At 45.0% G+C, this 24,823-nt stretch overlaps 1 protein-coding gene across 1 annotated transcript in view; it reads left to right on the top strand.

Moving 5' to 3' along the window:
* Positions 1-24,697, top strand: part of mmrn2a (multimerin 2a) — a 44,829-nt gene extending 20,132 nt beyond the window's left edge. Inside the window, exons 5-11 of the mRNA XM_030071231.1 lie at positions 6,346-6,636; positions 11,514-11,941; positions 12,938-13,189; positions 18,094-18,561; positions 19,148-19,511; positions 20,248-20,784; positions 21,962-24,697. Of these exons, the coding sequence (XP_029927091.1) occupies positions 6,346-6,636; positions 11,514-11,941; positions 12,938-13,189; positions 18,094-18,561; positions 19,148-19,511; positions 20,248-20,784; positions 21,962-22,368 (2,747 nt within the window). The 3' untranslated portion in view covers positions 22,369-24,697. The remainder of the gene's footprint in view (positions 1-6,345; positions 6,637-11,513; positions 11,942-12,937; positions 13,190-18,093; positions 18,562-19,147; positions 19,512-20,247; positions 20,785-21,961) is intronic.
* Positions 24,698-24,823: the final 126 nt, after the last annotated feature.

Raw genomic sequence — 24,823 nt, 5'->3', positions numbered from 1 at the left:
GGACAGAGCACATGATCACAGAGCAGGATCCACAACAAGAGGTGATATCAAAATAAAATCACAAAGAAAAGAGATAAAGACTGAAAAGACGTTTGAAATGAATTCTAATGAACTAAACAAATCCGTGTTTCAGTTTCCCAGATCTCTGAGTGTTGAGGCTGCTGCAGACAAACATCTGCTGTTACAACCCTGACACACACACACACACACACACACACACACACACACACACACACACACCCTCGTCCCACCCTGGACGTCCAGGAAGACATTAACACACTTTGATTATTGTGTTTAAATGTCAGAGCGGCTCGACTCCCAGAATCCACCAAGACCTCGACAAACTGAGGAAGCCGCCGCACACTGTTTAGGTCACAGGAAGTGCACGCGCACACACACACACACACACACACACACACACACACACACACACACACACACTCCACAAGGAAGAGGGTGTGGGGGAGCCGTTCCCATTGCACCTACCAAGGTCATTGCCCCCCCCCTCCCCCCCCACCTGCACAGTGTGTGACTCACACACGGGCGTTAATGTTTTTTATGATTCATTCAGTCGATGCTGACGTCCCACTCAGCCTCAGCTCCCAGACACAGGGGTCAGGGGTCAGAGGTCAGGGGTCAGGGGTCAGGGGTCAGGGTTCAGGGGTCAGGGGTCAGGGGTCAGGGGTCACAGCAACCTGATGAAAAAAAAAAACCTAAAAAACAACCTGATGCACCTGAGCATGGGCGGAAACAAAACTCATATCGTCAATTAAATAGTCATGACTGCAGCTGCATACAGTACTACTGCAGTATGAGTACATGAAGTACTTTCTCCATGTCTACCACAGTATACAGCACTACTGCAGTATGAGTACATGAAGTACTTTCTCCATGACTACCACAGTATACAGCACTACTGCTGTATGAGTACATGAAGTACTCTGAAAAACAGGTCAGACAGTTTTCATGAATATGAAGAGACTAAAAATAAACCTTTGGCCTTTAGAGACTCGTTTCAGGTCGGCCACAAAAACAACCAAACACCCACACACACACACACACGCACACACACACACACACACACACACACACACACACACACACACACACACACACACACACACACACACACATGTACGTCACAGTCGCTCTGCTCCCACCACACCTCTGATTGAAGCAACTTCCTCCACACTGAAGTCCATGTAATTAACTCTTCAACACAGAAGCTATTGTAGCTATTGTATCACAAACACACACACACACACACACACACTCACAGACACACACACACACACACACACACACACACACACACACACACAAAGCCAGGTTTCTGTGGTGACTCAGGCCTGTTTTAACACTCTGTTTATCTGTACACCAACAGCAGGTTCTGGTGAAAAGCTGCTGAACTTGTTGCTTCCTGCAGAGTTCAGCTGGGACCTCACACTCATTTCTAATGTTCACACTGATCCGCTTCAACCTGGAAACACACACATACACACACACACACACACACACACACACACACACAAGTGTTTTCATAAAGTTTTTCCACCGTGTGCACTGAAACATCCCAAAACACTTGAGGTCTCATATGAAGCAGTATATTAATATGAGAGTAAACACTCTCATATGAAGAGTGTTTTCAAAAAGCTCCTTAACAACAGACCTCCGTTTCAGATCGACACACTCTCGGAGAGCGTTTTGGAAAAGCTTCGTTTTCACGCGTGCACTTAACTCCGGCTTAAATGTGCAGACCTGAAGCGAGGAAAGTTCAGGTCACGTCCACTCTGATACCTTTTGTTTGTAAAACAAACAAACAAACAAACAATCTGTGTGCATGTGAGTGTTTGTGCACTGGGAATGAACATGTCAGTGTAAACAGGAGGCAGACTGCCAGGAACAGGCGATGTTGTGTCTAGATGGTAACCCTAGATTTGTGAAACTCTCACACATGCGCACTTAATTCAGCACAGTAGTGCTTTACTTTGCCCTAACCTTAACCATAACCTTAACTTTATCCTTAACCTTAACCTTAACCTTAACCTTAACCTTAACCCTCACTGCACTCGTGAGATTTGGATGTGTGAGGTTAGGGTTACCGTGTGGTCAGGACCAGGCCGGACGCCAGGACTCAGCCGGGGCGACGCATTTTCAAATTCCAAAACCAGGATCCTGAAATGCTGCATGTTTATGCACACACACACGAATGAGCCTCTGCAGGTAGCACAGGTGTTTTCATCAGGATGGAGGACAGAGCCTCAGCTCACCTGCCGAGCGGCTCCAGCACCACGGACAGAGCCTCAGCTCACCTGCCGAGCGGCTCCAGCACCACGGACAGAGCCTCAGCACACCTGCTGAGCGGCTCCAGCACCACGGACAGAGCCTCAGAACACCTGCCGAGCGGCTCCAGCACCACGGACAGAGCCTCAGAACACCTGCCGAGCGGCTCCAGCACCACGGACAGAGCCTCAGAACACCAAGAGCTGCTCAGCCTCCCAGAATCCACCAAGACCTGGTTCATCTGAAAACTGTGTAAAAACACTAGGAAACACAAAACATAAGGCTTTCTTTTGTGTAACTGACTGATTGTCAGGTACCTTTCAAAATAAAACACCAGGTTAGGGTTATTTGTTGTTATGCATCAGTGCAGTCTGAGCGTGACACACTCTCTGCCAGCCAATCAGTGTTGACCACGACGTTGCCGGCTGCTGACGGCTGACAGTCGACAGTTTGGTAGTGAATGTTAAAAACCAACATTTTAGTGTTTGTCAGGAATCGGGACTCCCAGCTGGAAACCAGGACAGACCAGGACAGACCAGGACAGACCAGGACATCTAAGCTAAAGGCTTGGCTAATGGAGAAAAACAAGAGATATAAGCCAGTTATTCCCTCAGTGTTGGAAATGAAATGTGAACTGATGAGCGAGCTGGTCTGGTTAGATTTCAGAGTGCTGGCCATGCTGCAGCCAACGTGGCTAACCAGCATCACTTGATGCTAATCACAAAAGGTACGTAGGCCTCGCTAGGCTGTAATGTTTTGGCGTGTCATGCTCTGTCTACGTCATCGTGTTGAAATGACTCCGTATCCGCTCGTCCACACTACTACACACCAGTTTTCAAACTAACGCATGGGCGGCTGCATGTCCAAAAGTCTCCGTCAAAACGTCTGCTCAGCCCCTCTGCTGCTCCTGCCTCAGTCTGGGTCTGACAGCGTGGTCGTGTGTCCCTAACCCGAGTGATGTAACAGACGTTTGAAATCCCATTGGAGTGTCCAGAGCGTCCAAACCGAGACACATCTGCAGAAATCTGACTGGAGTCGCATTTCAAACCTCCTCCACATGAGGTTTGGATCTGATTTGTGGAAATCACTTTCCATGTGGTTTATCCTGTCCAGACTTTATACGATCAACCTGCTTACAATCTGGATATGACAAAAATCAGATTTGGGCTGGCAGTGTGAACACGGCCTTAGACTCAACATGCAAAGGGGACCCTGAAGAAGACTGTTGGTCGATACGCGTAGGTCTGCCAGTTGCCTTGCTCCAAAATAATTCACTAAAAAATAATTATTGTTTACCTGAAGATGGAGTGCCTCAGTTCCCTTTTCCTTGGTTGTCTACACTTTTTACAAAGAGTACAGGACTTCCTTGGTTTATGTTTGAGATCTACTATTCACCTGCCCAACTGAAGAGCACCTGCCAAGTCAAAAGCCCTATAATATCCAAGGAGCGCTTCCTTTCTCTCTTTTTGCAAAAAAAAAAAAAAACATTTTCAGTGAGACAAAGTGATGTGAGAACCTTGTAGACTTAATGTCTGCACAAAACACAAGCCCCTGCAAAATTAATTTGTGCAACGTTTTGACACTGGAGGTCTTCATCAGGTAAAAAGAGCCTGAGCGAGATTTCTCAAACAGATGGACCTGACGGGCAGATCGCTGAGCTCGTTTTTAACCCTAAACCAACAGGAAGCTGCATCACTGCATCTCTCCAGAATACTTCACTCACATTAAAGTCACTCCATAGTCTTCACTGTGACAAGACGTGCCTCCATGTCCCCGTCATTACTGTCTACATGTTTATTATTCTTGGTGCCTGGTATGGAGTTTCCAGGGTGGCTGAAACAACAGAGGTGTAGCTCTTCATGTCAACACTAAAAATGGTTTTACTGGGAGATAAATTTTTCCAAAATAAGAAGTGAGCCGTGTGAACGCAGCTGCTCCTGGTGCGCGGGTCCGATCCCGTCACTCAGGACCAGACTGGGAACGCTGGTCCTGGTCCAGCGGTGAACTCCGAGCCAAACAAAAGCAGAGGAAGCTCTGCAGATAATCACTTCACAGCCGAGAAACCCCCCCATAAATCAGCAGAGGGAACCACTCACATTCACTGCAGAAGCTTTTCCTGCACTATTCAGTGTTTTTACATTCAGTGATTTTACTCGTATGTTCTTTATGTTATGTTTGAGCTAATTTAACCTCAGAAAGTGACAAACTGTGTGAGAGGAGCACTTTTTATTCTTTATTCTTTATTTGCAAATTTGTGTAATAGCAGAGCCTGCAGACTCACAGCCACAGAGCAGACAGAGCAGTTACACTCAGGACAGGATATGAACCTAAAACAGGCGACTAAAAAAACAAAACAAAGCAGAACCGATAGCCGTGAGAAAGACAGAAAGAAAAAAAAAGAATCTGACGTCACTTTGTTTGACTCGGTTTTTCAGTTTTTCCACTTCAGAGAAACCACGCTTTCAGAATCACATCCACATGGAGCGCCGGTCTCTTTTTTGAAAAACGGCGTTTACCAGCCTGACGTGAATCACACACAGCTCGTTGGTGTGAGCGGGATGTGAGGACAGGGCCGGTCCGTCCACCTCAGTCGGATGTTTGAGTCTCTTCTCGCTCCTGTCTGTCTTCTCTCCTTCCCGTCTGTTCTCCCACCTGTCTGCCCGCCTTCCTGTTTATCTGTCTTGCTGTGTTTCTCATGCAGTTTGTATGTAGATCTGTCCGGGCCTCTACCTGTCTGTCTGCACCTGAAACACCAAACCCTCAACATGTCCTCAGGTTTTACCTGAACACACACCGCGAGTTCCTCACTTTAAAGTTGAGCCCCTTAATTTTACTTGGATTAAAGGTGCTGTACACTCCAGCTGTTTCTCAGTCTTTGTTTTAATGAAGCAGCAGTTGTGGCTGTTTCAAAACTCCTTAATATAGCCTTTAAAATTTCTTAAGTCATGCACAAAATCCAATTAATGATATCTTAAGGTGTTAAAGTTAAGGGAGAGTGTTTTCTGTCTCATAAAATAAAGAGTGACTTTAAGTGACAGACTCAGCTTTCAACAGGAAAATTAAAACCAAACGTGTGACAAAGGTGCGTTCATCAGTGTTTAATCAATTATTTACTGGATAAATAATACTTCTCAGCTTCAAACAAGCAACAAACCTGGCAACCTGGCTTTGGAGAAATGTCTTATTTCAATGTTTTGTTGCTTCTGTTCAGTTTTTCCAAGCAGCCACGTCTGAATTTCCATAAAAACATGTGGTTGCTCGTGCACTGCCATCACAGGGACGGTAAGCAGCATCACCCGTCTCAGCCGCTGACTCTGCAGACGCCAACCGCGATTTTAAGTTTTTATTTCCAGTCCCTTTAAAGGAGAAGGTCATTGATTTTGGACTCAAAGTTATTCTGTCTTTTTCATGGCTGAGGTGCCTGGAGTCGCAGGGGAAACGGCTCCTGTTCCTGTTTCTCAGCACGTTTCTTTCGGTCGGTCACTTCCTGTGGTCGCTCCTGACAACAGGAGCTCATATTGGCAAAACCAGGAAGTCTCTTGCATCACTGCTGATGTAGGGATTTTCTAAAGTTCAGCCCAAATATGTTGTACTTGGATTAAAAATGCGCCAATGTTTATTCATATAAAATCTGAGTGGATATTGTGAATATGTAAACAACACAGGGAACCTCATCCATCCATCCATCCATCCATCCATCTTCTGCCGCTTATCCGGGGCCGGGTCGCGGGGGCAGCAGTCTAAGCAGAGATGCCCAGACTTCCCTCTCCCCAGACACTTCCGCCAGCTCCTCAGGAGGAACCCCAAGGCGTTCCCAGACCAGCCAAGTGACATAGTCCCTCCAGCGTGTCCTGGGTCTTCCCCGGGGCCTCCTCCCGGTGGGGCATGCCCGGAACACCTCCCCAGGGAGGCGTCCAGGGGGCGTCCGGAACAGATGCCCGAGCCACCTCAACTGGTTCCTCTCGATGCGGAGGAGCAGCGGCTCTACTCCGAGCTCCTCCCGAAACCTCAATAATGTTAAATATAAAACTAAATTTTAACTCTGAACTCTGCATGTTTCAGGTATTCAGGTGCAGCAGCAGCGACGTGACCTCTATCAGCCGCAGAACGACCAACAGGCCGCCGCTGCACAGCCCGACGCCGCGCAGCCTGATGCCATTCAGCCTGACGCCATGCAGCCTGACGCCACGCAGCCTGACGCCGTGCACCACCACGCCGCGCAGCAACATGCCGTGCAGCCCGACGACGCGCACCACCACACCGCGCACCACCACGCCACGCAGCCCGACGCCGCGCAGCACCACGCCGCGCACCACCACGCCACCACACCCTCGCCGGGTCCCAGCCATCAGGGTAAGTTTGAGTTCTGCTGAAGTTGTGGTGAGTTCACAGTTACACAGAAATCAGGGCTGCAGCAACTGATTATTAACCTATTGATCTTTATTTTTATTTTATTTATTTTATTTTATTTTATTTATTTTATTATTAGTATACAGAGTTAACACTAAAGCCAAACAGACTCTTCCTCGGTCTGACCAGCAGCCACAAAAAAAAAAAAAAAAATAAAATAAAATAAAATAAAATAATTTTATAGAGATATGAACGGAGAAAAGGAAGCTGGAATCAGACTGTGACTGATGTTCTTGCGAGATTATCAACTAAAATTAGGTGATTGATTAATTGACTAAATGTTTCAGCACTACTGGGAATTGAAATTTATTCTGTCGGATTTTATAAGAGCAGCAGATAAACGACCAGACTCTTTTACGTGGATTAATAACGTTTTGAAATCCTTTAGCGAGGCTGATGAACCAGATTTTTATTTTGGCTTCACCTGTCAGACAAACATTCTCTGACGGGATTTGAGCCGGGACTAAATATCATATCAGAACATCAAACTCCACCCATCTGGACTGTGAAGAGGGGCAAAACAGTATTTGGGTATTAAAAGCGGTTTGATCCACATCTGATGGGTCAGGAAGTGTTTTTACCACACAGACGTCACATCAGGAGACTTATTTTCCGCTTTAATGTCTACAAAAAAGGAAATTACTTCCTGTGTTTGAGGATGTGAGGCGGATTCATCCTTTAAAGTCAAAATGCTTCCTAAATGTGATGTGCTTTTAAACGGGACGCTGGGGGCGGGGCATAATGCAGGGAGGGGCCGATCCAGGGACAAACTGACCTCACAGAAGTCAGTTCAATTAGACAGAGAGCAGCATGTGGTTATGTGGTTGTATAAAAGTGCCTGAATTCATATTAACGCTGCCTGGTCCGGTGTGAGGTCACCGTTAAAGTCGATGGAATAAACAAAGGAAAAAAATGCATTTTATTTATTTATTATTAACTAGATGTTAACAAGTCATTTTGTGTTTTATTGTAACTTTTAAGTCACAATACAAATACAGTCAAATACAACAAACAACTTCCTGTTGGGTGTTTCTGCTGTTTTGAATGTTCAGATTGCTCATTCAGTCTGCAGCTTTGAGCCAGACGAGTGTGTCCACTTTAAAGGCCTGGAAAAAAAAACAAAAAAACAGAGGAGTGAACTATTTATTATCCTGCTGGGAAATTAAATGTTCACAGCCAGGACAGAAAATACTACGACGCTGTTTAAGGCAGTGAAGTAAAATAGTTTCTCGGATGCTATTGTGTGTGTGTGTGTGTGTGTGTGTGTGTGTGTGTGGGCAGGTATTTATAAATGTCTCCTCCACATCCTATGAGAAAACGGATTAGAGGAATGAACTATAACACTGACCTGGGAAAACACACACACACACACACACACACACACACACACACACTCACACACACATACAATGTCATTCCTATGCCATGACACCTCCGGTAACCAGAAAGCCACTTGCATACACACATGTATACACACAGAGACACGCATAGAAACACACACACACACACACACACACACACACACACGCACACACGCACACACACACACACACATTTCTTCCTCAGGAAATCCTCCTTTTCTTTTGGAAAATATGTCACCCATACATTGTTAGAGAGAGAGAGAGAGAGAGAGAGAGAGAGAGTGTGTGTGTGTGTGTGTGTGTGTGATGTAATACACATATTGGTCTGGTGACACATAGGTCTAATATAGTGATGGTTCTCATCTTATTCAGTCTCCCTCTCTCTCTCTCTCTCTCTCTCTCTCTCACACACACACACACACACACACACACACACATTGTACGGTGCTAATTTGAGGTTTTACAGCAAAACGACTCCCAAAGTAACATTTTTAAAACAGGAACCAACACCAACCAACAGGATTATGAAAATATAAAGAATAACGAGTCCCGGTTCCTATTTTTTTTAGGAAATTAAATGTCTCTTTTCTTGTTATTTTCCTGTTTGAATTGGAAAGTAGATCCGGCAGGCAGCATCTGCAAGAACCCCCCACATAGTAACCTTACACCAGGAAGAAATCACCTGATACTTTCACAAACAAATGTAATTACATGAAAAAAAAAAAAAAAAAAAGTACCGGGTCTTGTTGTTGTTTATATTCATAATCTTCTTTGTTGGTGTTGGTTTCTGTGCTAAAATGGTATTTTATTAATTAAGTGAATGGAGAGATACAAATCCAGTTTGTGGATTAGCAGCTAATGAGGAGATTTCACCACCATGTGGACTCATATCACTCCCAGGGAGCTAGACAACACACAAACACACACACACACACACACACAGGGAACTACACAACACCACACCACAGGACAGGGGCGTTAAAGGCACCATCCGAGTGATTTTGAGTGTTTTATCCATTTACTACAACTCAGTGAATACTACGATTCCTGGTTGAAGCAGCCGCCTTATAATGTTCTGCTCCTGCGGCGAACAAAGTTCTCAACATTCAGAAACCACACAGCTGATGATTGGCTGTGGAAAGCAAAACGTTTCCCCAGGGACTATTTTCCCTGGCGGAGGAGGAGGGAGCTTTTACAACAGTTAAGGTCATCGGTAGCGTAGTGAGACAGACGTCCTGTGGCAAATGAAGCAAATAACTCGCAATAAATGCAATTTCCCGAGTCTGTCCAGCTCTAGTCAACAGACGTATTCTGATAGTTGAGCTTTTGCTTCCTCCCACGATCAAGCACGAGCGAGGTCAGAGGGCAGCGCTGCGTTTCTGTACTTTCAAGATGTGAGAAAGCAGACAAACGAGTTCAACACACAGTTTTTATGGCTACACTGAGTAAAAAACGTCAAATCCTTCATGTTATTGTCATCTCAGTGTCTCCGTGTCACTGATGCTTTTTGTCTTCTGGGTTACTGGCGACACAATTCATGAATTTGATGCTGTTAGGTAGTGGAACATGACCGGAAACTTGGTTGTCAGACGCCCCCTGAACGTCCCCCGACAGTCCTGAAAAGCCAACAGTGCTGCTGCTTTTAGGAAAACTCATGTGGAGGACTTTATTCCGCTGATGGAAAACTGGAGTGAAGAAAGTGTGAAGGCTCTGAAAGTTCACGTTCGTATCGTGGAGCAGGTGCCGTCCCGTTAAAATGGTGAATGTGAAACTCTTTATTTGTTGTTTGTGTTGTGTTTAAGTCCCTGATTTGCTCGGTTCACATTGACGTCCTCTGTTCCTCGGCTGTGTTCTGTGACCGCGGCGGCGTCCCGTCTCCCCTCGAGGGTTCGTTGGACTTTCATCTTCAACATGTTAATCTTTCCTGATGTTTACAGTGGAGAGCAGCAGAACAATCCTGCGGCCGGTCTGCAGGCGGAGAACAAAGCGAGTCGTGTCGTGTTCCTGCAGAACCGTCGCTCCGGACGGGCAGGAAGCCGCTAAATCAGCCCGACAGGCGGCAGATACAAACCAACAGGGTGTGTTTGATTTCAAGCACCAGTCGCCCCCGCGCCCCACCCCACCCCCCCGGCAGCTGGAGAGCACGCTGACCTGGGACTTCCTGTCGCAGCATGACCTCACCGCGCTGCGACCTTTGACCTCGCCGAACTGTTGTGTGTGTGTGTGGGAGGGGGAGGGGCTCGCCACCGCTCCCTCTATTTCTTCTTCTTCTGTCTCAGTTTGTTGCAGAGAGACCTGTGTGTGTGTGTGTGTGTGTGTGTGTGTGTTTTGGGTGGTCGTGTCTGGACTCTATCTGCAGAGGAAAGTGACAGGAGAGAAAGACCCAGGGCAAAACCTGTTGGAACACACACACACACACACACACACACACACACACAAAGGAATGAACAAGATGACTGCTATTTGCTAGGTCAGTAAACACACTCAACCCTTTTTATAGGGCATGATAGCCCACAAACACACACACACACACACACACACACACACACACACACACACACATTCGGAGGAGTCATCGTCACAAACGATAAGGAGGCGTTGTGTTTCAGGAAATGTTCAGGGGATTTTTTCTGTTTGTGTTTTGGTTCATGATGGAGTCAGTCCGTCGGTTTGATGCCAGAAAACACACCGACGCTTGTTTCCCAGCTCCCACGTGTTTAATCTTTTCCTTCAGAGTCATTCAGCCTCCAGCTTTGGCATTACGCAATAATGACTTAGTTACACGACTGTCAGTAATCACACTACAGTTACAGTCAGTGATTTAGTGGTTCAGCTTCGTGCCCCGTGCTGTTTTCTCCTCCATGCGGGTGTCAGCTGCTTCCCTGTGGAGAGAACCAGTTCTTCAGCAGGACTGTTCTTCTCCACAGTGAACGACGAGGATCTGGACCAGCAAACAGCAGCTTTCACAGCTGGAACAAAGGATGGGAACGCCAGGGGGGCCAGCAGGAGCTCAGCTGCCCTTCAGAAGGCAGCAAGTCCCCTGAAAACAAGATTTATGAAATTTGGGGGGTCTCTAAAATATGAATTCACTACATCCCAGATTTTTCCTCCATATAATATTTTGAGGCAGCCACTTTCTTAAATTTTGTGCCCCAGCAGATTAAAAGCATTTTTTTTGGTGCTCATAGTAATAACCACCATTCTGTCAGCCTCAGTGGAGTTTTCTCATCTGACTGTGACACCGAGCTCTGTGTGTGTGTATGTGTGTGTGTGTGTGTGTGTGTGTGATAGTGAGCTGCACAGGTGGCAGACATAATGGAGGGAGATAAGGTTGTACTTTATAGGAGTATTATTGACATTATTATTTTTAATTTATAGGTCTTTATATTTTATAGGTCATTCATTTTGCAGTGACCTTTCCTCTAAGCCCCTCCCCGTCTCTCTACCTGGGGGTTTCAGGTCCACAGGTGGACGCCGGCCCGCTGCCGTTCCCGGACGCCCCCGCTGCCCTGCCGCTGCCCGTCATGATGGAGCTGGTCATGTCCCAGCTGCAGCCCGTCCTGCAGGGCGTCAACCGCAGCCTGGAGCAGCTGAGCCGGCGGGTCGGGGAGCTGGCGGCCGACGTGGCCCAGCTGAAGAGCGGCCGGCCCGGCCCGGAGGCCCTGGGAGGCCCGGAGCTCACGGAGGAAGAGGAGGAGGAGTCCAGCTTCGACGCCAAGCTGGACGAGACGTTTCAGCACATCGAGGAGGTGCGCAGGCAGCTGGAGAGCCACCGCGCCGACATGGAGGACAGGCTGCACTCCCAGCATGCCATGCTGCACTACAACCTCACCAGCTTTAAGACGGATGTGGACATGAAGCTGAAACGCAGCCAGAAGATGCTGCAGGTCAGTGAACGACTGAGGCAGCTCGAAAACCACAAAAAACTGTTCAAGCAACAGTGATAACAGTAACAACAGAATGGAATTATTCAGAGAATTTAGTTTCAAATGTGAAAAAAGTGACAGACACGACTTACAAAAATCACTGATGTCAGAAAGACTAGACAGACAGACTACTTTTTAAAGGAATGTAGGTAACCGCAGTTGTTTGGCAGTACTACTCATAACTTGTGTAATATTTCAGAGATTCTCATGAACTTTGATGAGCCTCTCAGTGCGAGCTGGACGACAGGGCAGGGCTCATGCATCTCCTCCCAAACAAATATAAACTTACCCCTCACCGTGTGGGCGGATGTCAGGGCAGAGCTCTGCCTTGTTGGCCCGACACAAATTCCAGCCTGCACTGAGGCACATTTGTTAACTTTGGGTACTTTTTTCCTCCAAGTACATTTCCATTTTTTGAAAGTAAAACTTTGAGTTTGCACTCTAATTATCTTAATAATAATAATAATAATAATAATAATAATAAAACTTTATTTGTATAGCACCTTTCATACAAGAATTGCAGCTCAAAGTGTTTCACAATAAAAAAAAAAAATCTCATTTCAACATTCAAGGACAGAACTAGAAATAAGTCTTTAGTGTCAGTCGAAGCTAAACTAAACAAGACAACAGTAAAGTTGACTCTGCCGACAACCAACATTGTTTTGATTTGAGTCAAAATCAAGAGCCACAAGCTGATTTTCACAATTCTTTGATTTATTTTCTTGTGAAAATACTCTGATTTGCTGTGAACCAAAGGCCCAAGCTGGTCCTTTGGGACAGTTTCTATGGGACAAATAATATAACTTCAAGCGACACTAAAAAAAACCCCAAACTACACTAAATATTTATCCAGTTGCACCATGATTTGATGGCAAACTGGTCCCAGACCTGCAGTTAATTAAAGCCAACTCTGAATTTAAAGAGTAAAGACTCTGTGTCCTCTGCCGCTGATCTCAGGTCAGCCTCCAGGCCATGAACACCACGCTGGCAGAGATGAGGCTGGACCAGGATCAGATGTATGAGGATTTGCAGAATATGCTGGCAGAAGGTCGTCCCTCAGTTCCAGTAACCCCCCCTCCTCGCCTGCCAGTCCTCCAGGCCTCGCCGCCCCCGCCCCAGCTGCAGCCGCCCCCTCAGCCCCGGGACACCTCGGCGCTCTGGGAGGCCATCGAACGCCTGGACAACAAGGTGGTCAACAACACGGTGAAGGTGAGCGAGACAAAAATACCTCGACTTTCCTTTCTGTGGTCAGGGCTTTTTCTTCATAGGAGCACATGAGCTTCTAATTTAAAAAGAAAAGAAATAGCACCACGGAAGGAAATCCAGCTGCAGGAAAACTCTGTGCTGGGCTGCACGAATATTCCTTGTAAACTGAATTAAAATGTACTCAGAAAAAACAAACAACTCCTGAATCCTACCCATAAACGACCTCACATGACCTCTACTTCCTGTAAAACAGAGCATCTTAAACGGTGACATCATCCTGTGCTAGTGGCTGAAAATTAAACATTTCAACCAATAAAACCTTCACAAATCTTTAAACATCCTCTCTCATCCAACTGTCCCTTCAAAATAAAACGGTTTCTCTCCCAAACTGAGATCCTGTTGGTTTGCACTTCTGAGTGTTCCTTCCCTGCACCGTGTCCTGAGCAAACTTCCTGTTTCAACAGGATCTGCTTAAAATCAGTAAAGTAAGGGCTCATGTCATGGGGTCTTTAGGGTAAATTTAATTGTTTTTATTGAAGAAGCACATGAAAATGTATTAAAAAGAGTGATTTGTGACAGAGAAAACCCAATCAGTTGATGAACAAATCTACGTATAATCTAGCTGATCGGTATTATAGTACCTTTTCACTGTTTGTTCTCCATGCTATACCTTTAATCTTTGCTGATACAGTGACCCAAGTTCAGTCTCATCTAGTGTTGCAAAGGGGTGGAAAGTTTCTGGTAAATTTCCCGGAAAGTTTCCGAAGATTCCCGTGGGACTTTTCACTCTGGAATATTGGAAATTTTCAGGAGATTTTTGCTTTCACTCTTTTTCCAATTTTTCCGAAAATTCCCGGGAATATTTGGCTCGGGAATTTGGGGAATTTTCGTTTTTTTTTTTTTTTTTCTTGTTATCCATTTGAATGAGGTTTTTAAAAAGTTTTCATGGAAATTTAAGCTTGGGAAATTTGGAAATTTTCATTTTTGTTGTTGTTAACTTAAGGTGAATGGGGCAAAAATAAACAATAATCAGTAAAATAAATGTCAGCATCAATATCACCACTTTTTTTAGTTGCTGAGGGGGACATACAGTGCTGTGGAAAAGTATTTGCACCCTTCCTGATTTCTTATTTTTTTGCATATTTGTCACACTTAAATGTTTCAGATCATCAAACAAATTCTAATATTAGACAAAGATAACCCAAGTAAATATAAAATACAGTTTTTAATGATGATTTTGTTTAAGGGAAAAAGGCTATCAAAACCTACCTGGCCCTATGTGAAAAAGTAATTGCCCCCCCTTGTTAAATCATAATTTAACTGTAATTATGTGCTTGCCTTGAAAAGGCAACACATCTTAAAATCTTGCATATTTCTTCTTTTTATGTGCTTGCCTTGAAAAGGCAACACATCTTAAAATCTTGCATATTTAATCTTTTTAATATTATTATTATTCCACCTTTTTTTCGGCGCGCTACTCCTCCTACAGCTTTGGTTTTAGGCCCCCACAATGAATTGGGAAAATGTGCGGCCCCATTGGGAGAAGTGTGCTATTACTTTTATAAGGAATCCAACTCACGGAATTCTCAAAATTCCAATTTTCCTGAAAATTTCGGCCATCCGAAATGAATGGCCAAAACTTCAGAGGGCTCCAGGGCCCAGAGCTTTTAACCTGCGTCCACGCACCAAATACAAAAAACGTGCGTCTTGTGGAGAAGAAGCGGTGTGTCAATTTTCAAACTGATCAGACTATGCGATTTCTCATAATTCAATTTTAAAATCGCGATTTTGCCCTCATTGAAAAATAATGGGAAATCGGCAGACACTCATGCATTTTCAAAGCCTCACAGCTCCCTCATTCTTTGGCCCACAGACTCCATTCAAAGCTTAAATGACTCAGCAGATGTTCAACTTTATGTGTGTCATCTTCAATTTTTCATGTCTGCTTTAGTTTGCCATAAAACACAGTTTAAGTTTGGAGTTATTTTTGAGCCGCCTCTGACTTTTGAATGAGTGTGTATTGCGTGAGCTAGAGTGGCATTCCTGAGGGCTAGAGTGGAGCAGCCCTGAAAATTCGCCTAAAACTTTTGTCTTAAACTTGCTCTGCTGGCCACACTTTTCACTGCACATGCATAAATTTGGGATCAAATTGTAGGAAAAATAGTTGTGCTTTGAAAAATGTAAATACAAAAGCAAAGTAGCTTCAACTTTTTACACTGTGACACTTAACGAGGCAGGAGTGCCAGCTCTCTCCCCCATAGACTCCCATTATATCTGAAATGCAAAGTCTCGGGAGAGAAGCAGAAAGACACACTTTTCCAACTCGCTCTAAGGTGGGCATTTTTGGGAGTTGGAAAATAATTTTGACACAGTTTGAAAGCCCAAAGCCTTGCCTTTCTCATGGTACATTTTATTTTCTGCTCGGACTTACTATCATTGACAAAGAAGCATTTGTTTGACCACTACTTTTAGGTGATTTTTCACAGAAGCAGCACTATCACTCATGCTGTGTGCTTCATAGAGCCTCATTTCTGGCTCCGCCCACACAAGCCCCAGTAGCACAGTGGATAGTGTCTCTGCCTGCCATGCAGGAGACCAGGGTTCAACTCCCCGCCTGGGCAAGAGCCACAACACTACACAGCCCACAAACAGCATAGGGCTGGCGGTTTACACATGTCTAGGCGCTGGCAAGGCAAGCACATCAAAGTTTCTTCAGAAACTTTATAAAGTCTAGTTATTATTATTATTCCACCTTTTTTTCGGCGCGCTACTCCTCCTACAGCTTTGGTTTTAGGCCCCCACAATGAATTGGGAAAATGTGCGGCCCCATTGGGAGAAGTGTGCTATTACTTTTATAAGGAATCCAACTCACGGAATTCTCAAAATTCCAATTTTCCTGAAAATTTCGGCCATCCGAAATGAATGGCCAAATCTTTGGAAGGCTCCAGAGCCCAGAGCTTTGGACCAGCGTCCACGCACCAAATACAAAAAATGTGCGTCTTGTGGAGAAGAATCGGTGTGTCAATTTTCAAACCGATCAGACTTTGCGATTTCTCATAATTCATAATTTAAATCACGATTTTGCCCTCATAGAAAAAGAATGGGAAATCGGCAGACACTCATGCATTTTCAAAGCCTCACAGCTCCCTCATTCTTTGGCCCACAGACTCCATTCAAAGCTTAAATGACTCAGCAGATATTCAACTTTATGTGTGTCATCTTCAATTTTTCATGTCTGCTTTAGTTTGCCATAGAACACAGTTTAAGTTTGGAGTTATTTTTGAGCCGCCTCTGACTTTTGAATGAGTGTGTATTGCGTGAGCTAGAGTGGCATTCCTGAGGGCTAGAGTGGAGCAGCCCTTAAAATTCGCCTAAAACTTTTGTCTTTAACTTGCTCTCCTGGCCACAATTTTCACTCCACATGCATAAATTTGGCATCAAATTGTAGGAAAAATAGTTGTGCTTTGAAAAATGTAAATACAAAAGCAAAGTAGCTTCAACTTTTTAAACTGTGACCCTTAACGAGGCAGGAGTGCCAGCTCTCTCCCCCATAGACTCCCATTATATCTGGAATGCAAAGTCTCGGGAGAGAAGCAGAAAGACACACTTTTACAACTCGCTCTAGGGTGGGCATTTTTGGGAGTTGGAAAATAATTTTGACACATTTTGAAAGCCCAAAGCCTTACCTTTCTCATGGTACATTTTATTTTCTACTCGGACTTACTATCATTGACAAAAAAGCATTTGTTTGACCACTACTTTTAGGTGATTTTTCACAGAAGCAGCACTATCACTCATGCTGTGTGCTTCATAGAGCCTCATTTCTGGCTCCGCCCACACAAGCCCCAGTGGCACAGTGGATAGTGTCTCTGCCTGCCATGCAGGAGACCAGGGTTCAACTCCCCACCTGGGCAAGAGCAACAACACTACACAACCCACAAACAGCATAGGGCTGGCGCTTTACACATGTCTAGGCGCTCGCAAGGCAAGCACATCAAAGTTTCTTCAGAAACTTTATATCCTCTAGTTGAAATTGAAATTTTTGGAAAGCTCAGTTCAATTTCACAAGCCACACCCAGGCCTGATTACTGTCAGACCTGTTGAATCAAGAAATCACTTAAATAGAACCTGTCTGACAAAGGGAAGTAGGATAAAAGATCTCAAACAGCAACACATCATGCTGCGATCTTAAGAAATTCAAGAACAGATGAGAAACAAAGTTATTGACATCTATCAGACTGGAAAGGGTTACAAAGCCACTTCTAAGGCTTTTTGACTCCAGTGAACCACAATGAGAGCCATTATCTACAAATGGAGAAAACTTGAACCTTGAACTCACATTTAAAAAAACATCTTGATGATCCCCAAGACTTTTGGGAAAATATTTTGTGGACTGACGAGACAAAGGTTGAACTTTTTGGACGGTGTGCATCCCGTTACATCTGGCATAAAACTAACACAGCATTTCATGAAAATAACATCATACCAACAGTCAAACATGGTGGTGGTGGGGCTGCTTTGCTGCTTCAGGACCTGGACGACTAGCCATAATTGATGGAACCAAAATTCCTCCACAGCGATGTAAAAGACTCATTGCCAGTTATGAAAATTCCCTGGAAATTCATTATAATGTAACATGTTTGCATGCATATCTTCTTATAACAAACCAAAATGTTTATTATGTATACATGTATATGACCTAGTGAATGCAGTGAATATAAATTCCTGAAAATTCCCCTAAAATTCCCGTTTATTCCCATTTATTCCCGTTAATTTTCAAAAATTCCCATGGAAATTTTCCGACTTTGAAAATTCCGGGAATTTTGCAACACTAGTCTCATCTCATCCAGTATATCCAATACATAAGTTTTGTTATTGTCTTAATCCCAATCTCACCTGTGCTGCAGGTGAACAGCCTGGTGGAGGACATGGAGGAGACCTCAGGTGACATCCGGGAGCTGAGGAGGGAGTGCAAGGACCTGGAGGAGAAGATCGCCCAGACGGGTCGCAACAGCCAGATCCAGTTCATGGAGACGGGTCTGGAGGTGGAGGCGGCCAAGGTGGCGGTTCTGACCCGGGTTGGCGAGCTGGCGGGGAACCTCAGCCAGCAGAGCACCCTGCTGCAGGACGTGGAGGTCGACGTGGACTACCTGTTCACGGCCTTCTACAAGAACGCCAACTCGTCCGGAGACTGCGACTGCAAGATGCTGAAGGCCACCATCGCACGGCTGGAGCAAAGTGTGGCAAACGTGACGGAGCTGGCCAATGAGAACCGCTTAACCTTGGACGGATACAGCGAGGTCGGAGCAGGCCAGTGGGGCGAGGCCAGCGACTGGGAGCCGGCGGTGGAGACGCTCCAACACGGCCTCCAGCAGGTTAGTAAAAACTGTAAAGAGAAACAGGAAAGTTTACTGAGAACACGTTTTCAAATTCATAACTCTAGTTAAAGAAGGTGAATGCATTGCACTTTGGTAAGATCTTGTACAATTGCGTGAAACAGGAGTTGGTTTCCAGCTTCCCAAGACTGAGACCAGATGTTGGACACCATTTTTTCCTCTGTACGTCCAGTGGTTCAGTTCCTATGGGTAGCATTCCCTGTTGGCTTAGCATAAAGACTTGAAGTCTATGGAACTCAATAGCCTGTTATTTTAAATCCATGATCCACTGTGTAAATAAGACGCTTTGGAGCTGCTGTAAGATTTATTTTTTCACTTTAGGCTAATAACGCCCATTGTTGGAAAAAGAGGATTTTGCCCAAAACACTTAGTAGTCCTTTAAGAGTTTTTCTTTAAGAGTTAATGAATAAGCCTAATGAGATGTTTCTGAAAACTGTATATGTATGTGCAGGGTTATGGGAATATCAAAACATCTCTGACCATTGTTTGAAAATTGTCCGTGACAAAAATCTGTTGAAATTGAACATAATTTTCAATATTCTGTCTCTTCGTCACCATCATGTAGGTGAAGGAGTCGCTGGCCTTCGAGCAAGGCAGGACCAGGACTCTGCACCACAACCTGACCTGGCTGAGCAGCTCGTTGGCGGGCAACATGGCGGACGTGGCCCGCCTGCAGGAGGTCGACCAGGGGCTGGAGGAGGAGATGCGCCACCTGGCCAGCTCCTTCGCTGCGCTCCTGAAGGACGCCATCCGCCACAATGACATCCTGGAGATGTTGCTAGGGGAGGAGGTGCTGGAGTTCATGGAGTGGCCGGTTCAGGACCAGGAGGCTCACTCCATCCCAGTACTGAAGGAGCGGATGCAACACATGCAGGAGGAGCTGAGTGAACACAAGCTCAGCATCACCTCCCTGCTGGGCAATAGGCCAGGTGAGGACCATGGGGGAGGTGTGCTAATGCCAGGTGCTACAGGCTACATTAGCAAATGTGCTAACAAGATGTCACATGCTTACGTTTTGAAAAGGTTCTCAACACTTACTGGGACACCAAATTTGCAGACTTTTAAATGATATCCAAGGTTTTGCTGAAATTCAAGGACCCAAAATGGTGTGCTAATGTAAGACATTACATCAATCAAACTTAGACTTTATTTAGCCTAGCATTGTTAGTGGGCCTAGGAACTAACTAATGGCTTGGAACAGAGCACAAGACATTACTGAGCTTCATGATGAAATCATCTGAAACCTGGCGATATCCATCCCAGAGTTTGATCCAGAGAGTCAGACATACTGAATGCAGTTGCTATATTTTAATTAATAAGTAAATAATGTCAAATAAATAAAAGTACTTTCTAAGCCATCCTTTTATTACTCCACATTTTATTTTTATCAAATTCGCAAAGTTTCAAGGATTTTCAAGCTGAATGGGAGAGACTGGCTATCAATCTTTATGTCTATCTATCTATCAATCAGGTACACCACTGGCAAATGAGATACTGTAGACTCTTTGTTGCTTATTGCTTTACACTTTAAGACAAATGGAGAGACAACAGCAAATAGAAAACAAAATAAATAGGAAATGCTAACAAAAGTTAATTTCTGAGGTGACCTCGCTTTCTGCACCAATTTTTCTGCTCACATAACTTTGACTCCTTATCTTCTGCTAGGAGGCAGAGTGGAGTCACCTGCTGCCGACCAGCCCTCCTCCTCCTCCCACCTTGACCCAGCCCCTGGCAGCATGAAGAGGAGGAGCGGCGGTCCAACCAGGGAACGCCAGATCCTGCACCCTGAAGGGCGGCGTCTGGACTATGTAGCAGATGGAGGAGATCTGTGGAACCTGGGGAAAACCGTGGAGGCGCTGGGGGTGAAGGTGCAGCGGCTGGAGGAGAGGCCCTGCCCGGCCAGCTGCAACAACAGCCACAACAACAAGGAGGCGCTCTCAGATGACGTGAAGGCCAAACTGCAGGCGGAGGTGCTGTGGTTGAAGAGGGGGCTGGAGGAGCACCTCAGGGTGTTTAAGAACGTCTTCAGTAACGCTGAGGTACTGGCGGGGTCGGACGCCACGCTGGATCTGGACAAACTGTGGAACCTGGTGAAGAACAAAGACGGGAAGAGAGAGAAGAGGAAAGGTGTGGAGATGAATAGAGGAGGGAGGGAGGGATCCAGCGGGAGAGGAAGCCATCGGAGCAGGAGGGAGACACACGGTGAGTCTTAAGCTGTGTCCCAATTCAGGATCTCCTCTTTTAATGGTTGCACTTAAAGACTGAATGCATCAGACGTCACAGTCCTTTGGCTGTCCTAATCCTCAAGGGCTCAAAGTCACCATGAGAGTAGCTGTTAAGAAATTAAGAAAGTGAACAGGTTTCTATGTCTTGCTGAGTTTCACCTCCCAGGTTTCCCAACTACAACCAGGTACAAGTGTTTAAAATCCACATATTATTTATTTGATGCAAGGACTATTGCTTGATGTGATCACTGGACATCGCTGGACTTATTTGTAGATTCTTGAAGATGTTTCACCTCTCATCCATGAAGCTTCTGCAGTCAACGTTCCCACACGTGTTAAAAGGCGGGGACTCCCCAACAGTCTGTCAGAACTGAGGAAGCTCTCCCTTGCTGTGTCATATATAGTATACAGCCTGCAGCAGTGGTTCCCAAACCACGACCCCCTGTCCTGCAGGTTTTTCGTTTCAGCTCTACTATTTCACACCTGATCCATTTAAGGCCCACTCACCTTCATGCATGCCCTGTTCAGGTAGATCTGTTTCAACCAGTCAGCATGAAGCCCTTAAATGGATCAGGTGTGAAATAGTAGAGCTGTAACAAAAACCTGCAGGACAGGACAGGGGGTCCTTGAGGACTGGGTTGGGAGTCACTGGCCTAGCTCTTCAGTCGTTATTCCATCACAGTCATCTCCCTCCATGTTCACAGGAAGCAGGCTGTTAATGTGGAGGTGAGCGAGGCAAGCTATTGCATGCTATCAGGGACAATTTCCAACCGACCCCCCAAAAAACACATATAGTAGAACATGCCCTCCAGCAGTCTTGATTGAAAAGGTAACATTAAATCACAAACACCAGAAAATTGTTGCTGCACTGTCCTCTAGGGTTTGAAACTTTTAGGCATGTTGGACTTCTGGCCACACCCAATCAGTGATGTGACAGCAGGTATTTTGCCATTGACAGCTGCTAAAATCCCTGCTGTCACATGACTGATTGGGTGTGGCCAGTCATAGAGATTGAAGACACAGAAGTGCAAATACAACAGGTCTTCTTTTGTTCTAGGAAGTTTGTCATATAGCCAGTGTCAGGTAGCAGTCCATGCTGTAGAAAGTACTTGGCAGGAAAGTTAACACTTAAAAACTCTTCTGTTCCTCCCCAGGTTACGTTCCTGCCTTGAGAGAACTCATGGAGAACCCTCTCCTGTTCCTGGCTGGTTCACCGCTTAACGCCCAAAATGGGGGTTCCATTACGTTTGAAGCGTCTGTGAACCGCGGGCAGGTTTACTCTGACACCGGCACATTCACCGCTCCAGTAGACGGGATGTACCTGTTCGTCCTCACCTTGGACCTCAGGCCGGGCCCCGCCCACGTCGGCTTGAGGAGGAAGTCGGGCGGCGCTCTCGCCTCGCTCCACAGGGAGGAGGTGACGGGGGCAGGGCCTGTCACCCGCCTGGGCCTCCTGCCGCTGAGGGAGGGCGAGGTGGTCCACCTGGAACTGAGAGAAGGAGTGCTGGTGGATTCACGGGACAATGTCTTCGCCGGCCTCCTGCTCCACCGGGCCACCTGAGGGCGCTGTGGGACATTTAGCTGACTGCCTGTGGAGAGACTGCTAGTAAACTCTGGGAGGGAGGCGGGAGGGAGGCTCATTGTTGAAGCTACAGGGAGTCAAGAATTTGGGGTGCAATACATGCACTGAAAATTTATCACTTTCTATTTTCCATTTGTTGGAGGCTTTCAGTTTAAAGCACCTTACAGAGTAGAATAAAAACTCCTTAGTGCCTTGCTCAGCTTTTCTGTATTGATGACATGGTGGACTGCAGATTCAGAGTTTTGGTTCTACAAACTTTTCTTGGAGGCAGAGCTGCTCTGGAAGCAAAAATGATGTCAGTGGTTGAGTTAAACCGCACTGGCTAGAATAAAAGTTTTTCACGCTGACATTTGAGCAGGGATCAGCAACCTCAGGCACGAGGGATGGGGTGAAGATCCATTCACTTAAGTATCTCAATTCTTTTTATTTAAACAATTTTTAAATTTTTCTAAATTACTGGATCAATTCAAAGTATAGATACTGGCATCATATGAAACTGTTGGTAAGGAACCTGTTGGTACCAGGTATGTCGTGCTGGGTTGTTGGCCAGGGGACTAAAAACGTCCACAAAGTTAGTTTAGGAAAAGTCCCCTGGTGTGTCCCCAGCTCTAGTCCAGCTGAACAAGGCTAACTAGTTGAGCTGGGCAAATGTAAGCTCAAAGTAGCCATGTTAGCCTGCAGTTATCTCAGAAAACAAGTTCACTAAGCAGCTGACCTCCCACCATCAAGAATAAATGCATTAATAAAATGTTACAGCACTGGCATTTGTATAGCTTATGACTAGATTCCTCACTTTGTCCTGAAAGTTTGTGAACTTCTGCTCTGATTCGGTTTTGTTGCTGTGCTCAGTGAGGTTTAACTCATCCAGTGAGATTATTTCTGCCTCTGAGAAATGTTTTAGAGCCGTGGGTTTTCAACCAGCGGTGAACCGGGGAGCACCATCCCAGCAGCAGCTCGCTCCAAATCCAGCTTCACCCACCAGACTATAACTCACTTTAACTTGCTTTTACTTTTCACTGAAGCCTGCTAAAAGGTCTTGTCATTGGCACTATCAGTAAAATATGTTTAGTTGGTGGACGTTAACGGGCGCTGTAATCAACACCAAGACAAGTCACCTCGACTTCTCTAAGCTTTACAGCTGAATGAATTAGATTTTTCTATAAACAAGAGATAATAAATGGAAATGTGTTAACAAACATTTTCAAACTCCATTATTGTGTACACGGTGTCAGAGACCAAATGCAGTACCTTCACGCACCAGCAGGGGGCTGTGGGCCACTGGTTGAAAACCCTGTTTCAGAGGTAAAACTCAAACCTGCTGGAAGTTGATGAGGAGCAAAAATGATTACTGCTGACCATGCAGCTCCTCTGTTCTTCTGCACACTGGTCCACTGAGCCACACTGGGAACTGAACCCCAAACCCTTTGCCTTGTTAGTGCCTTGCTTTACCCGCTGAGCTGCACCAAACCTCTCTGTACCACACCTCGAAGCTGTCTCATTACCTGTAATATTAACAAACTGCAAAGCTGAGGCAACCTTACTTCCATTTTAAGGAGGAGGAAGAGGAGGAGCTAATCTAGATTAAAGGAAGTTAAACTGGTCTTCAGATTACTGTATATATCTCAAACTCACCAAGAAAATAGCTTTGTCAGCGCAGGTGGTGACATGGTTATGTAAAAACACTGTATGTCAGGGAACTGTTGGTAAAGAAATGATCTGATCAAAAGCGTTTAAAGGATGTTTTTACTTCTGCAAATATTCCATCTTTTAAATGCAGCATTAAAGCTTTAGAGCCACCTGACCATGAAAACAGCTTTATCTGCAAAGTGCCATTATATTTATGTCAAAACATAAAACTTATTTTGTCCAAGATCTGTTGATGAGTGTTTTAAAGTAGGTTTTACCTGTTTTTTTTTTTTTTTTTTTTTTTTTTTTTTTTTTTTTAATGAAAGAAACATGATCTTTTACAGGTTAGGGTTAGGTGGAAGGTGGAAGATCAACATTTAAATTTGCCAGACTGTAATTGAGTATAGTGTTTGTTATATCTATGAAAATGTCTATATGATTATGTAAAAACACCATGGAACACTTTATGTTGAAGAACTTTTGTCAAAAATGTTGCTAAAAGTTATAAAGGAAGCTTTATATTAGATTGTTTATATGGGGGAGGGGAACATTTGTATGTAAAGTCATAAATAAAAATAAAAATAAAATAACTCACTCTCAAAAAAAAAAAAAAACAGTATTCATGCAAAGGATGTACTGAATCATTTTGGGACAGGACACGGTCTGGGTTCAGAAAGCTTTTGAAGTGTTTTAAAAGAAAGTTTAAATGTGTTTTGAGAAATATCATAAATGGGAGGGGAGGAGCAACCTTATGTAAAACATCACAAACCTATAACTGAATAAAAGTATTTTATCTACAGTTGTCCCC

Source organism: Myripristis murdjan, chromosome 15, assembly GCF_902150065.1.
Source record: "Myripristis murdjan chromosome 15, fMyrMur1.1, whole genome shotgun sequence".
Lineage (NCBI taxonomy): Eukaryota > Metazoa > Chordata > Actinopteri > Holocentriformes > Holocentridae > Myripristis > Myripristis murdjan.
The sequence above is the reverse complement of the archived record's forward strand: the minus strand, read 5'-3'. Positions and strand labels throughout refer to the sequence as shown.